The 16,708-nt window shown below is 40.5% G+C and overlaps 1 protein-coding gene across 3 annotated transcripts in view; it reads right to left on the reverse strand.

The window, feature by feature from the left end:
• Positions 1 to 16,708, reverse strand: part of UMODL1 (uromodulin like 1) — a 46,788-nt gene that overhangs the window by 20,795 nt on the left and 9,285 nt on the right. For all 3 annotated transcript variants that reach the window (XM_039369117.1, XM_039369101.1, XM_039369109.1), the window contains exons 3-6: positions 12,076 to 12,237; positions 11,621 to 11,736; positions 10,842 to 11,031; positions 8,272 to 8,385 (exon numbers count right to left, since the gene is read on the reverse strand). In XM_039369117.1, the coding sequence (XP_039225051.1) occupies positions 8,272 to 8,385; positions 10,842 to 11,031; positions 11,621 to 11,736; positions 12,076 to 12,237 (582 nt within the window). The remainder of the gene's footprint in view (positions 1 to 8,271; positions 8,386 to 10,841; positions 11,032 to 11,620; positions 11,737 to 12,075; positions 12,238 to 16,708) is intronic.

The raw sequence follows: 16,708 nt of genomic DNA on the forward strand, positions 1-16,708 counted from the left end.
ACATTTATGGGAATACTGAATTCAATTTACTCCAACATAAAATTCACAGTGGAGGAGGAGAAACAAAGTTTTCTAGCCTTTCTAGATGTATCGATCCACTGCCAGCCGGATGGATCGTTACATACGAAAGTGTTCCGTAAATCGACCCACACGGATAGGATCCTCCACTACAGGAGTAATCATCCAGTTTCCCATGAGGCTAGCTGCATTAGAGCATTATTTAAGCACATGGACTCCCACTGCAGCACAGATGAGTTTAAAAAGGAAGAGAGGAAACACCTCTTCCGCATCTGTCAACATAATGGATATCCAGTGAGATTTATCAGACAGCATAGTGTGACACCCCACTCCCGAGGCAGTCAGCGGAGAGATGAACCATCTTTACAAAAAACACGCATCTCTCTGCCTTACATTAGTAATGTCTTGGAAGCAATAGCCAGACTGCTAGCCCCCCATAGGATAGAAGTGGCTCACAAACCCAATCAGACATTATGGTCCAAAGTCATGCACCCCAAAGACCTGCTGCCCGTTATGGAAAAATCAGCAGTAATTTATAAAATCAACTGTAAAAACTGTCAGGGCAATTATGTGGGTGAAACAGCTAAATGGCTAAAGACTCAGCTCCACGAGCACAAGCTAGCCATAAGACGGGGTGAACAACATTCTCAAATATGGATGCACATGACACAACATGGGCATCAATTTGACTTTGATAAGACACGTATTATGTCTAGTGACGCCACAAAGGGAGGCCGGCTGCTGAAGGAAGCTTGGTTCTCGAATAAGAATTCAATTAACCGCCATATCGACCTGTATCCAGCACAACAAGCGTTGAGAAAGTGGGACTCAAATCATCACTCCACTCGTTATAAACGACTAGACCGATATCCACAACATCGTAGATATGATGGTATATCCGATCCTTGCTCTGATAGGTGTACGGAATTCCAACTGACCACCAATATTCCACTGATACCTCCTCAACATCCAATCAACAACAACCTGAACAGCTGAGGAATCTCCCGCCATTGGACACACGTAGACATGCATTGATGGTGGATTTCCCTCCGGAAGAAAAGGGAGGGGGGAAATCCACCGGGTAGACAATTCGTATACTCTTCAACAGTGTCCCAATAGATCCCCACCTTTCAGGTGGAAGAGAAACAATGACAATGACAAAAGGGAACCCGGAAGATCTAATGGTGAAATCCCTGAGCTTGGTGCTGTTTGCAGTAACGAAGAGAGATGCACAACACGGAGGAGGGAGAGAAGATGTGGAATGATGACTCGCTCATTCAGTAAAAGGGGGAGAAAAACTCCTCCCCCTCATTTCATGAACGGACGAGAAGCAACGAATGAAGAACGCTCCTATTTGCAGTTAGATCTTTCCCAGGAGGAGCATGAAGGATCTACTCTGGACACTAAACAACGAAAAACGGTTGATGTAGAGAACGCTATGGTGCGGGGTGGGAACACAAGCACCGGAATGCACAATGCCAGCATAAATGTTACTCATATGGTTAAGGGAGAGGGGAATACAAAACAGGAAGAAAACATCGATCAACAATCAAAGGGGGTGAAAAGTACCTGGAGCCCTAACAGAATGAGGATTAACACTGAATCGAACGCCCCTGAGACCCGTAGCAGAAAGAGGGATGTGATGGGAGTAAATATCACCGGAGGGGAGGGGGAGACGAGGGTGTCAATAGACTTAAAAATTAATAACAAAGGGGCAGGTAGGAAGATTCGAAGGAACGACAGAAGAGAGTGTAACACCAAAGAAACATCTGGAACATTAATTGACCAGCTGGGGCTGGTAATGCAGTCTAGGAGCTGGGTGTAGATGTCAGCCAAACTTATTTAAGTCACTCTTGTTAAACTGGCTTTTTAGCCTTGACGATGTTGGGAGTTCCCAACGAAAGTTTGGCAGCTTTTTAGTAAAGTATTTTAGTAAAGTATACTTAAACTCTCTGGTGATCGCATATTATTTATTTTATACATATACATATACATATACATATACACATACACATACACATACACATACACATACATACATACATACATACATACATACATACATACATATATATATATATATATATATATATATAATGAAAATATAAAATGAGCACCAGGGTAGTAAAAACTATAAAAGTTTTAAAAAACGCCAAGCTTTCGCCGTCACCTGCCGGCATCCTCAGGGCTGGCGCGCCAGAGAATGAGAAGGTCTTTTATAGGCGTGTCGAGGTCTGCGCCCGGCTCCTCGATCTTGTTATCGGGCCTAATTGGTTCAGCCGTGTGCAATTAACCTGTGCTTCTTTTCTCTTTTTGGTTGCATTTTTATCCTCATCCGTCTCCAATTCTCCCAACTCCGGATTAGCTAGATGGCAATTGCAGTTATTTCGGTTGCCTTTATATTCTAACCTCCCCTTAGGCTCAGGTGGTAGTGCACATTCCACATTCCTTTCTCCACCATATCTTGTCCAGTTGTTACTTTTAGGATCGTATTCATTTCCGGTCTCAATACTTTCATTTTTAATGTGTCCGTCATCCTGATGATCTCGTAAGTTGCTACGGGTCCGGTGCAGCGTGGGGGGGTGTTCCGCAAGGTGGAGGGATCGTCTCTTATTAGTTGTCATGCCCAGCTGTCCTGCGCGTGTCCTACTCCGGGTGCCCGGTCCAGGGGGTGTGTGCGCAGCAATCAAGCCGCGTCCCTCTTGGTTGCAGCGCTCTTCCTCAGTTCTCCCCTTTTTTACATTATTAAGAGCATTCGCTTGTATTCCATGGGAGTCCTCAGGACCATCAGGTAGGGGGTGTGACGGCTCGATCTTCCGTACCCTACCGCTCTCCGATCTTCCCTCCTCCTCTATAACGGTGTGTGAGGGTTCTTCGTCAACCACCCCCCGTGGTTTATCCTTGTTAGAGCTAATCGCTCCGGCTGCATGAGGGGTTCTTCTCCTCCTTTCCGGATCAGCCGTGATGTTTCTTTTGATGTGTGGGCGGTCCGTTGCGTTTGGCGATTCATCCGCACTTCCACCTGCCGTATCTTCTCTCGTCTCCTCTTTGCTGCCAGGGGGCCGGATCCTGGTTCTTATCACCCCCCTAATCCTCTGGGATTGCAGTAGTCTCACGGGGGTGGTCGAAGTATCTCGCGATTGCTTTCCTTCCTCCAAATTGCACATGGTTTGTTGGATGGTTCGGGTGCTGCCCAAGTTGTTATTGGGCCATCGGGGGTGTTGCCGCTGGTTATTGGCACTCCATGATCTTAAGGCCAAATAGGACAGACATAGGTCAATATGCCTATTAATGGATTTGCTGTCCGAGAGCCATGCCTCTCTAAGAAGGCGGCCCCCTTTGGTACTGTCATTTGCCAATGTCATTTGGTGTCGCTGTTACTTGCCAAGTGGCCAATGCGTCAAGTAACAGCGACACCACCGTAAGATCGGCAGAAGAATTCCTCAACAGAATTAAAACCCTGAAGGTAGAAGAGGATGAGCTCATGGTCTCCTTTGATGTAATTTCTCTATTCACTTCCATCCCGCAAGAACTTGCGGTTGCGGTCCTAAGAGACCGGCTTAATCAAGGAGACCATGGGCAGCATCAGGACTCCCTTCAAACGGAGGACCTGATAAAACTGATGGAAATATGCCTTAACACCTATTTCACCTTTCAGGGTGTTATATATGAGCAAATCAAAGGAACACCTATGGGGTCGCCGATCTCTAGTGTGGTTGCAGAGATGGTACTCCAACAGCTAGAACACATAGCGATGGCCCAGTATCGACCAAAATTTTGGGCCCGCTATGTGGACGATACGTTTGCGGTCATTAAGAAACGACACAAAACTGACTTTATGGGCGTCCTGAATTTGGTATACCCGGACATCCAATTCACCATGGAGGAGGAAGATCAGGGCAATTTGGCATTTTTGGATGTATTTGTGCAGCGCCAGGTGGATGGATGTCTAGCTACCAGGGTATACCGAAAACCAACATGTACTGACAGGATTCTCCACTTTGGGAGCAATCACCCGATGGCCCATAAAGCCAGTTGTGTCAGGACGCTATTCAAACGAGTGGAGACACATTGCAGCACCGTCAGAGCTAAAAAGGAAGAGAGAAACCGCCTCTTCCAAATATGTAGACGTAACGGCTACCCGGTTAAACTTATTAATCAGTTCAGGAAACCACCTGGACTCCGGGGTAACCCCGTATCCCAAGAATCCATGCCTCAAGCCACCACACGCATTGCCCTCCCCTATATCCACAATGTATCAGAAGCCACAGCTAGGATCCTGGCACCATATAAAATACAGGTGGCCCATAGACCCAACCAAACACTGCGGGCGGCAATAATGCGCCCTAAGGACCCGCTCCCCAGCATCGAAAGATTGGCAGCCGTCTATAGGATTGACTGTATGGACTGCCAATGCAATTATATTGGGGAGACTGCTAAACGCATTAAGACCAGGGTCCATGAGCACGAACTGGCAGTGAGAAGGAGAGATTGTCACTCCCAAATATGGGCCCACACGGTGGATCTGGGCCACAGGTTTAATTTTAGTGGCGTCAGTGTATTGGCAAATGACAGTACCAAAGGGGGCCGCCTTCTTAGAGAGGCATGGCTCTCGGACAGCAAATCCATTAATAGGCATATTGACCTATGTCCGTCCTATTTGGCCTTAAGATCATGGAGTGCCAATAACCAGCGGCAACACCCCCGATGGCCCAATAACAACTTGGGCAGCACCCGAACCATCCAACAAACCATGTGCAATTTGGAGGAAGGAAAGCAATCGCGAGATACTTCGACCACCCCCGTGAGACTACTGCAATCCCAGAGGATTAGGGGGGTGATAAGAACCAGGATCCGGCCCCCTGGCAGCAAAGAGGAGACGAGAGAAGATACAGCAGGTGGAAGTGCGGATGAATCGCCAAACGCAACGGACCGCCCACACATCAAAAGAAACATCACGGCTGATCCGGAAAGGAGGAGAAGAACCCCTCATGCAGCCGGAGCGATTAGCTCTAACAAGGATAAACCACGGGGGGTGGTTGACGAAGAACCCTCGCACACCGTTATAGAGGAGGAGGGAAGATCGGAGAGCGGTAGGGTACGGAAGATCGAGCCGTCACACCCCCTACCTGATGGTCCTGAGGACTCCCATGGAATACAAGCGAATGCTCTTAATAATGTAAAAAAGGGGAGAACTGAGGAAGAGCGCTGCAACCAAGAGGGACGCGGCTTGATTGCTGCGCACACACCCCCTGGACCGGGCACCCGGAGTAGGACACGTGCAGGACAGCTGGGCATGACAACTAATAAGAGACGATCCCTCCACCTTGCGGAACACCCCCCCACGCTGCACCGGACCCGTAGCAACTTACGAGATCATCAGGATGACGGACACATTAAAAATGAAAGTATTGAGACCGGAAATGAATACGATCCTAAAAGTAACAACTGGACAAGATATGGTGGAGAAAGGAATGTGGAATGTGCACTACCACCTGAGCCTAAGGGGAGGTTAGAATATAAAGGCAACCGAAATAACTGCAATTGCCATCTAGCTAATCCGGAGTTGGGAGAATTGGAGACGGATGAGGATAAAAATGCAACCAAAAAGAGAAAAGAAGCACAGGTTAATTGCACACGGCTGAACCAATTAGGCCCGATAACAAGATCGAGGAGCCGGGCGCAGACCTCGACACGCCTATAAAAGACCTTCTCATTCTCTGGCGCGCCAGCCCTGAGGATGCCGGCAGGTGACGGCGAAAGCTTGGCGTTTTTTAAAACTTTTATAGTTTTAATTTATTAAAAACTTTTATAGTTTTTACTACCCTGGTGCTCATTTTATATTTTCATTATGAATATTCCCAGGGTTCATATTTTTAACCTTTTTAATCGCATATATATATATATATATATATATATATATATATATATATATATATATATATATATATATATATATGTAGGCCTTTGGTTGTTCGGGTTTTCTCCCGCGTAAAATTGGAAGTGTCTTGGCGACGTTTCGACGAAGTCCCATTCGTCATCTTCAGGCTGGTGTTTTCAGCTTCGTGCTTCGAGCAGCAATATATATATGATATGTATGTGTATATGGATATGTATGCATGCATGGATGGATGGATGGATGGATGTATATAAGATTAGAGTCTTTGACTAGGAGGTGATAGGCATTCGCTTTAATTGCATAAAATAGTTTGTTTAATATTTTCTTTTAGAAATAGATGAAGTCAATGAAGTATTTGATTCATGGTTGAGAAAAGTTCTTTCCTCAACCTTTAAGGTAGAAATATAAGGTGCTTTATCTTGGAATTCCTGACCGGGATGCTCTGAAAAAAGAAACCTCAAACCCTGTCTTTAGAAAACCGGCCTTTTGTATGGTTTCTTCAGGTTGAAAGTTTGTATATTTTTGCCATGGAGTAAAATTAAACACTAAGCTATTTAGGATTCAATTGCTTATCTGGAAATAGATACTCTTACTCTTATTTTGGCTGCACTTAAGTGGCTATTGATATATTTTTTCTGTTTCATGTTAATATAAATGAGTGGTTGTTCCACTAAATTCATTTGCTTCTTGGCAAATAGTATAGATGTTTTAATTTATTTATTAAATTTATATGCTGCCCATCTCGTGGTTGGAGGTGATAGCATGGAGAATTTTATAAAATGCCTAGGCCTGCTCTATTTCTTGCTGCCACTTGGCTGAAGAAAGTGGAGAATGATACTAGTCATTAGAGATGATTGGGAGTTCAGTTTATCAAATACTAGCCATCATTATCTGGAATGTAAAGAACAATTTTTAATTAGTCTTGCTCTTGGAACCAAGGTAAGATCACTCAAAGGTGCCCATACATCAGTTTACCCATTCTGTTATAATCAACACATATTTTTTTATTTAAGTCTAGCAAATGCAAACAAAATTTAAATTGAGTGCATTTCAGGATTAAACTAGAATAATTTTCCAAGCAGCTCATGTCTTCCATTATAAATGCTATGTTCAAGTAATTATTTGTTCCCATTCTAGAGCTTCCAGTGCATTTCTTTATGCAGCTGTGGCATACAGGAATGTTCCACTAAATTCAAAAGAAAAATGTACATTTGCCTTCACATCAAAGCTAGCAAAGTGAAAATGTCATCATACATGTCCTCGGGATTCAGGGTTGTTTCCCCTGAACATGTAGGACTTATGAACTGATTTCTGTTGGCCCCAAGGGTTGAATGATCAGGTTAAAAGCTGACCCTTCAGATTGTTAGGGGCACCATGAAGAAAAAATAAATAAATGGTTCAGTCTTTACTTTGAGGCTTAAACTATTTGAAGAATAGTACCATATATCTGAATGTGCAAGGAAGCTTTTTAAAAAACTGTTCTTTTCCATCTGATCCCTTCTAAATGTATTAAACTGTTACTGCTGTTCAGGAGATTAGGAAAAGAACCATTGGCCCAGGCCCAGAATGGACTTCCAGAAGCAGAATCCACACAGAGAACCCAGTTGTTCACATATTTGAATCCCACCACTGATAATATGAGGTACTCTCTAGGCAGCAAAGCAGCTTGCACAAATACTAATTCTCACAAGACCAAAATACCCACTTTTCCTTTAAAAATTTCTGAAAAGTACTCTGGGACCTATAACTGAAATATTGTTCACAATTGAATGAATAAACAATTATTGGATTATAGTTGAACAAATAATTCTGTGGTACTCCAAACAATAAATCTCATATGCCAAATCTTGATAGCAGTCAAATATGTACTCATTTATGTAAAAGAACGTACCTTGATTAAAACAGTTAAAATAGGAAGCAGAATGAGCAATTAAGCAACCATTAATATTTTTTAAGCACCAACCTATACCATCTTAATCATTAACATTCTTTAAGCAGCAATCTATAAAAGACCTAAGCTTCACCACCTCATTCTATAAATCTAACTTTTTGAAATGATATTAAAGTTTTAAGAAAGTCTTCATGGCAAAAGCTTTCTGATAAACTATACTGAATAGTAATCTATTGTTCTGAAATGGTAAGATCTACTTACAAACAAAATGTATCAGTAGGTCCATTAATTTGTTTCATTTACAAAAGTATTTATTGGTTCCTTTATACACAGAGAAATGCTAAATAAATGGTAGTGTAGACACAATTAAAAAAGGAAATATGCTTAAATAAAGCAAGTCCGACAGGCCCCAAAGAAAGCAAAATTTAAAAATAAATGAATTTTAATATATATAGCAACTTACCGCATTCCAAATCTACTGATCCATGAATTTCAGGTGATGCAGATCTTGAACTTCTCAGCAAATTAGAAGAATACTTATTTTTAATCAGAATGTTGGGCATATCAGGATCACAATCTGGATCAAAGAAAAGAATAATGAAACATGATCACAAGCCAATAGGTACTCCTAAAAGCTACCTGCAATATTTAACTAACTGTGGAATGTAGAGGCAATATAAAGGCAATGTTGTGTTAAAAAGAGTACTTAATTCTGCCTTCTTTTAACATTTATCTATCCTCATATCACTTCTGGTCTGTTAGTGAAAAATGACAAAAAAATGGTTCGACTTGCAATAATATCTCCCTTTGTATCTTTTAATAAATTCTGGAGCCTAAAGCATATTCAGTTGAGTGCCCTAAAAAGAGGAGAGGGTTTTAGCCATCCATGGGACCCCACCAACTTCAGTAACATCTGCCCTCTCCCTGGATAAGTTTCTTCTTTCACAATTTTTAGAGAAACTGTCAAAGACTTTTCTCAGTAATAAATGTTGAGGCGTTGGCAGGGAAGGAGGAGGTACAATAATATGGTCTGCTATTTAACATTGGTTGGTTGGTTGGGTTGGGTTGGGTTATTTTTTTCAAATTGGTTTGCACTTATTTTAAAGGAATGTTCTTGTGACACTTTGCAAAAAATGTAAACTTTTTTTTTAAAAAAAATGGCCTGACCAGAATTTCCTATCACTCTATATTTTGTTAAAATATGCCACCAATTTTATATTGTAATGTATACATTCATGAACATTTTCTTATTGTGAATTCCCAAGTATCCACAGGTGTTTGTATGCTATGAACACTACCACTTACACCTGCAGATTCCCTGTTCCCCCCCCCCATTTATTTTTTATTATTTTGATTAAGAAAAATAAATGGGAAATTAGAATGCTAAAAAAAGCCCTATGTTATGGCCTCTGATATCATACTAATTTACAAAACACAGAATGGCAGTTGTAGCCAGTGCTTCAGTTGGAAGTATATCCAGTTATTCAGAAAAACAAAAGATAAAAATAAAATGATAGAGAGCATCTTGAGAATAGGTGATAAAGAGGAGGGTGGGAAGCAGCTTCACTAGTTTGCCTTTCAGAAATTGTGGGGGTTGTGACTGGCCATACCCTCAATGGCAGCCTTTTTAACCCATGACATACCGTCAAAGCTGCAAGTTTTCTCTTGTCCCCTACAGACAGGAGAAATTTGCCATAGGTAAATACTAGATTGCATACCTACAGATTAATTATTGCATTTGCAGAAATAAGTCTTTATACAAGCTTTTGGGGTTTTTTTTTTTTTTTTACATTTTCACCCAAATTAAAGAAGTAAAATCAGGCCTTAAGAAACAGTATAGGTGCTGATTTAACTCTGTGACTGCATTGAAGTGAAATCAGTCACTATATTAAGGTCTTGATGTGAATATTAATTTTATTCCATGCAGCTAAAGGCTGTGGCAAAAGACAGACTCATATTGTGATCTTCAGCTTTCAGTTTATCATACATGACAAACTGTACTTGAGATTCACATTATACGTATAAGGCACAGGTCGGCAACCTGCGGCTCCCGAGCCGCATGCGGCTCTTTGAGCCTTCCCCTGCGGCTCCCAGCCTCCTCTGCCTTTGCAGAGAGAGACAGAGACAGAGAGAGGAATTGCGCTTCCCTGCTTCTCTCTCTCTCTCTGTGTGTGTGTGTGTGTGTGTGTGTGTGTGTGTGTGTGTAAAAGAGAGTGCACTCACTGTTTTCCGAGGAGCTGAAAAGCTTTCTGGGCGGAGCTCCTCCCTTTGCTGCGTCTCTGCAGGAAGCAGGAAGCAGGAAGCAGGAAGGGCAGGAGAGAGCTAGCTAGCCCAGCTAGGCTGACTCAGGAATTCTGGGAGTTGAAGTCCATGAGTCATAAAAGAGACAAGGTTGCCTACCCCTGATCTTGTTGGACAACAGCTTTAAGCTTGTCAGGTGAGCAGCAGATAGGAGAGGGGGGGAGAAAGAGAGAGAGAGAAAGAGAGAGAGAGGAAAGAGAAAGAAAGAGAAACGGGGGAAGAGAAGTGGCAGACCAAGGGCAGATAGAGAGGGAGAGACACAGAGAGAGACCCTTTTAACATCTAAAATGAAGATAACACTGCATATATCCTTTTTTTACCTGTGTGTGTGTGTGTGTGTGTGTGTGTGTATGTATATATATATATATATACATACATATACATATATATATATACACACACACACATACACAAACACACACACACACCTCTAATAAAGGTAAAAAAAGGATATATGCAGTGTTATCTTCATTTTAGATATCAAAATGGTTTTGCGGCTCCCAGTGTTTTGTTTTTGGTGGGAAACAGGTCCAAGTGGCTCTTTAAGTGTTTTGGATTGCCTACCCCTGGTATAAGGGATTTACTCTTTTTGGAGGGGCCCCCTTCCTCACGCCCTAGAAAATGCCTTGTTTTCTAATCCTGAAAATCCAAACATAAAGTAAAATGATAAGTTTTTAAAACCTCTCTATTCTATAGAGCTGCTCTTCAGTCAAATATATCTGAAATAATAACCTTGTACGACAATGTCAATAACTTCATATACTCTCTTCACAATTTCTTTCAACAAAGAAGAAATATTGACCAATGGAACCAGTTGTGGCAGTCCAACTAGGACATATGACACTAATGTCTCTGCATAAGTTTCTGACTTTGTCTGGATATGATACACAGAGATGTTCATGGGCCACAATGCTCCAGTAATCTGGAAAAGAGAGAAACTCTTCTTAAATGTTATAGAATACCACCACAGGCAACTAAATAATTTTTCTTTAAATTCTAGACATATAATGAAAAAGAACAATGCAATCAAATTAAGATCCTTTCTAACACTATAAACCAGGCATGTCAAATTCGCGACGTCACGTGATCTTGTGCAACATATCACAACTTTTTCCCCATTGCCAGCAATGGGGTGGGCGCAGTTTTGGCGTGATACATCTGGCCCGCGGGCCGGCAGTTTGACATGCCTGCTATAAACACTATGTTTACATATTAACTTGACACAGGATAACCCTATTAAAGAGGCATTATTTTGGTCAGAATTTTATAATTTATTATTTTAATTACATTGAAATATATTTTAAACAATTTTGAACAATATTTAATAAATATTCAACATTATTTATTTTAAAAACATTTTCATGATCAAGCAAGCAATGTATTTGCCAAGAAACACACTGGAGAAAAGGGATTCCTTATCCAGTAGGTGGCAGTCCAGTATAGGCTGGACTTTCTTATAGCACTAGAAATATACAGTACAGCTTATATATTACTATTCCATGGTTTCATACCATAGAGTGCAAAAGACGTGAGTGATTCAGAAGTTTTGGATCCACTTTGTTCAATTCACTGAAATCCATTTTCACAAGGACTGACACATCATACCAATACTTTGTCACTGTTTGTTCTAGAATTGGAAAGAGAAAACAATCTGTTAGTAGAACTTTACATTAGTGTATAGGTGCTGAACTGACATGGTGGTCTTCTCATTTTCAGTGGTCTTGACTAACTGCTGAGACTCACAAGGTGTGACAATATATGCATTTGATCAACCAATCAGAATTATCTATGAGACTCATATATTCTGCATCATAATTGATCTCTTTTGTGTGAAAATCCTCACAGAATTTTGAAACACACCTGGTGGCCCAAGAAGGAAGAATCCACAAATCAGATCCTCTGCTTCAACTCCTCTATATCTGAATAAGAAAAGAATAAGTAGCATGACACTATTGTACTACTATACCTTCTGGAACAGGATCTGAACAATGGGTTCCCATAGATGTCTTACAGCACTTTTTATATTCTGGACAATCCATGTCAGACACGCATGAACTCTTTAATGCTTCCCCTATCTTCGTGGGACAGGCACCAGGTCTTGAAGCAAACTCACTGGATCTGTTTATGGCTATAAAACAGAACATTTTACAAGAAAAAGTGCACTCACTGACCAAAATTCTACAAGTTTCTTTAGGTACATCTAAGAGCCTAACTATCCTCAATGGAACTTTCTTTTAACTTTATTTTGAACCAAACCTTGCTAATGCCTATGAACACCAGAAGCAGAGAAGAACATATTCTTCACTCAATAGATTCTAGTCCCTGGGTCAATTGCCAGCCACTTGAGATACCTGCTAGCGTTCCCTCTCTTTTTAATTGTTGTTACCTTATCTAGGTCATGACAAGGCAAAACATGAAGGCAGGGATAAAGAGAAATTACATATAGCCTTATATATTCCAAAGAAGAGCAAAAATAAAGTCCATGTTTCCAGACCTCTGCCCAGATTGTATTTATATCTCCCTCTGAGAAACCTAGAGGTGGATTTAGATCCTTAATTATACAGTATCAGAGGCTCTTGGCCTCTTTGATGCAACTCCCTTTATCTCCAGGTTACCTTATCTGAAGTTCAGTCCCATGCCTGTCATTCTGCCAATCAATTTATTTATTTATTGGCACCACCAGTGGGTTTTAAGATCATTGTTATTTTAATATTTTGATAGTTTACTAATTTTAGTGCCTCTATTTATTGCTTGGTTCTTTTGGCTGTAGCTTTTTCAAATACCCTTGATTTTTCTATTATACTGAATTATTTTGGATTTTTATAGATTTTATCATATTATTTTTACATGATTTCATACAACACATAGAATTATCATTACTGGTGATGAATAATTATATAATCAGCTTTCCATAATGTTGAAAGTATTATTAATATTTTCATAATAACTATCATAATTTTACCTTATTCATAGAGTCAGGATAGCAGTGAAATAGCCCATTGAAGGGACACATTGTAGTATCTCATACAATTGTGACGGCATGAAAATAACACAGCATGAGTTGTGACATCATAATGCATGCCCCACCTCTTATGCACTTGCATTCAATATCATGGCACAGTTTGTTATGTGTCTCCCTTGCCCTTTCCCTGGACAGAGGTGGGGAACTATGACCCCTTTATGACTTGTGGACTTGAACTCCCAGAATTCCTGAGCCAGCATGGCTTGCTCAGGAATTCTGGGAGTTGAACTCCACAAGTCATAAAAAGGCCATAGTTCCCCACTCCTGCCTTAGGAGGTCTCTGGGCCACCACAGTAGCTACTGCAAAGCATTTACTGTGAAATTACTTTATAATGATTTATATGATTTCACTGCCATAAAAAAGTAGGGCATGGTGACACAATCTGGTGTCACTGAAGGGCCCCAATTATACTGATGCAGTAGCATGATGTGAGGGGGGAAGCTGATATCAAAGATCAGTCCCACTATTTTAATGCTATTCCCCTGGTTTAATGCAGAAATTTATTTATCAACATAGTAACAGTAATAAAAGGAGCAATAAATGATGGCAATTATATTTGAACTGTAAAAAAATATCTGGCTTGATCAGAAACTTTGCAGACCAGGAACATTTTGTGCAAAAATTAGATGACTCAGGTTTCCATCAATGCAGAAATCAAAATCCATCTGCAATTCTAGAAATCTTTATATGCCAGCTAAGTAGACGAAAACGAAAGCCAGCCTCTCACATCTGTACATCTCTGATAACAAGACCTAACAGCATTCTAGCACTCTAATCAGAGAAATATGAATGTCAGCCACTCCCTTGACATTAATGGTGAATAAACAACCTGTACTTTTATTTTTCCCATTTCATGAATGATTGTTTTAGCCATAGAGTATAACAGTGCCAAGAGATGCTATTTTGTATGAATCCTTCTGCTAAAATGTTTGGCCTAGTTATGAGCATTATTTTCAATCAGCTCTATTACACCCAGAAGTGGTGCTTTTCTCACCAAAGATAATTGCAACCCAGGAGGGGAAACATGTGACCCTTCAGTTGTTCCTGCACAACAACTCCCAGCATCCCTTACTTCTGGCTATATTGAATTGGACTCCTGGGAATTATAGTACAGTAACATCCAGAAAGCCAAAGGTTTTCCACTCTTGACTACTAGAAATAAGCAAGAAATAAAGGATACTTAAAAGAGAAAGATAAAAAGCACAAAGCAACCATGTTCAGATAATCTAAGGAAACTTCAATTAATTCAAAACAAATAGCTTTCAAGATAAATGAATCACACAAAATAAATGGTAGCTAATGCATGTATATCAGTTATTGATAAGAAAATGTTATTAATGCCCAAAAAATATTGTAATCCTGGTCTAGTGGCTTTTGCATAAACCTCTAGCATGTTCCTGAAAAGACTGTCAAGTTCTCATTATTACAGGAGACATTCCCAGAGGGAAGCCAATTCAGAGATCCCTAGAAAAATATTACCTAGTCAATGTCTTCCTTTAGTGAAAAGCCTCCTTACACCATATAATAATAATAAAAATAAAAAGAATTGTTATGATGATGATGCTTCCCCCCCCAGAGGTTTTATTGACATTATTATTATTATGGATCATCGCACAGTCAGCCAGATGTTCAGACTGAATTTGGCATTTTGTCTACCTATCGAGTCCTTACCAAGGACCTGGGATAGGCAGATGTGGATGTTTGATGATATTACAGATATCGTCGCAGGATGGAAGCAGTTCCTAGTAAGGCTGCCTTTTGCAATTGACTAATGGTGAATTTGTCAATGCCAATAGTGTTCAAGTGGTGCTCCAGTTGTTTTGCGATTGCACCCAAGGCGCCTATTACTATTGGTACTACCCTTGCTTGCTTTTGCCACAGTCTTTCTATTTCTGTTTGTAGGTCTTTGTATTTTGTTATCTTCTCCAGCTCTTTCTCTTCTATTCTGCTGTCTCCAGACACTGCCACGTCCACTATCCAGACTTTTTTGTCTTTCTTATCGACAATTGTTAGGTCTGGGGTGTTATGTTGTAGGTGCTTGTCTGTTGAATTCTGAAGTCCCAGACCAGTTTAATTTTTTTTCATTTTCTATGACTTTCTCTATTTTATGATCCCACCAGCTTTTGCTTACAGGCAAATGATATTTCTTGCAGATCTTCCAATGCACCATTGTTGCTACTTTGTCATGCTGCTCCTTGTAGTCAATCTGTGCAGTCTTCTTGTAGCAGCTTACCAGGTGGTCCACTGTTTCTTCAGCTTCTTTGCATAGGCGGCACTTACTGTCTGTTGCTGTCTTCTCAATTTTGACTCTATATGCATTTGTCCTTAAGGCTTGGTCTTGTGCAGCCAGAATTACTCCCTCAGTCTCTTTCTTCAATTTTCCTGCTCTTAGTCATTGCCAGGTCTTGTTATTATCTGCTTTCCCAGCTATTTTTTTAATGTACTGGCCTTGTAGTACTTTGTCTTCCTATGCCTCTATTCTGTTCTTCATTTGGTCTTTCTTGTAGGCCAGTTTGGTCTCTCCAATAGTCAGTAAGCCTTCCTGATATACTAATTTCAGTGCATCTTCATCACTGTCCTTCAGATATTCTTCCAAAGCCATGTTTTCCTCTTCAGCCATTTGATGTACTTGCAGCATTCCACGCCCACCTATTTGCCTTGGTAGATAAAGTCTGTCAATGTCACTGAGTGGATGAAGGGTATGATTCATTTTCATTATTTTTCTGGTTTTCCTATCCATTGCTTTTAGTTCTGCTTGAGTCCAGTCCACTATTCCAGCTGTGTATCTAATGACTGGAATTGCCCAGGTGTTGATTGCCTTTATGGTATTTCCTCCATTGAGTTTGGACTTTAAGATCTTCTTCACTCTCTTGATGTATTCACCTCTAATCTTTTTTTTGACTTCAGTGTGCTTGATGTTGTCAGCTTGAAGGACATCCAAGTATTTGTAGTAATCTTCCTCATTCAGACTCTTAATGTTATTTTCGTGGGCATCTTGATTCCTTCAGTTTTCACTATTTTTCTTTGTTTGATAGTAAGTGTGGCACATTTGTCCAAGCCAAACTCCATTGCAATATCTTGGCTATATGTATCGACAGTGTTGAGCAGCGATTCTATTTCAGATGATGTTTTTCCATACAGCTTCAGATCATCCATGTAAAGGAGGTGGGATAGTCTAGCAGATATTTTTGATGTTTGATAGCTATGTCCTGAGTTATTCAGTATTGTTGACAGAGGAAACAGTGCAATAACAAATAGTAATGGTGATAATGAATCTCCTTGAAATATTCCTCTCTTGATAATAACCTCTCCCAGTCTCCCATCATTGACCTGCAACTGTGTCTTCCATTGTGCCATCGATCTTTGCACAAATTTTCTGATGTTTCTACTTACTCCTGTTATTTCTAGGCACTTGATTATCCAGTCATGTAGCAGAGAGTCAAATGTCTTTTTGTAGTCAATCCATGCCACATTCAGGTTGGCCTTCCTTTTCTTGCAGTTTTCCAAGATCATTTTGTCTATTAGGAGTTGATCTTTTGTTCCTCTGATATTGGGTCGGTTTCCTTTCTGTTCAGT

The sequence above is a fragment of the Crotalus tigris genome, unplaced genomic scaffold (genome assembly GCF_016545835.1).
Source record: "Crotalus tigris isolate CLP2741 ecotype Arizona unplaced genomic scaffold, ASM1654583v1 scf7180000017601.7605149639:7615979, whole genome shotgun sequence".
In the NCBI taxonomy this organism is placed as follows: domain Eukaryota; kingdom Metazoa; phylum Chordata; class Lepidosauria; order Squamata; family Viperidae; genus Crotalus; species Crotalus tigris.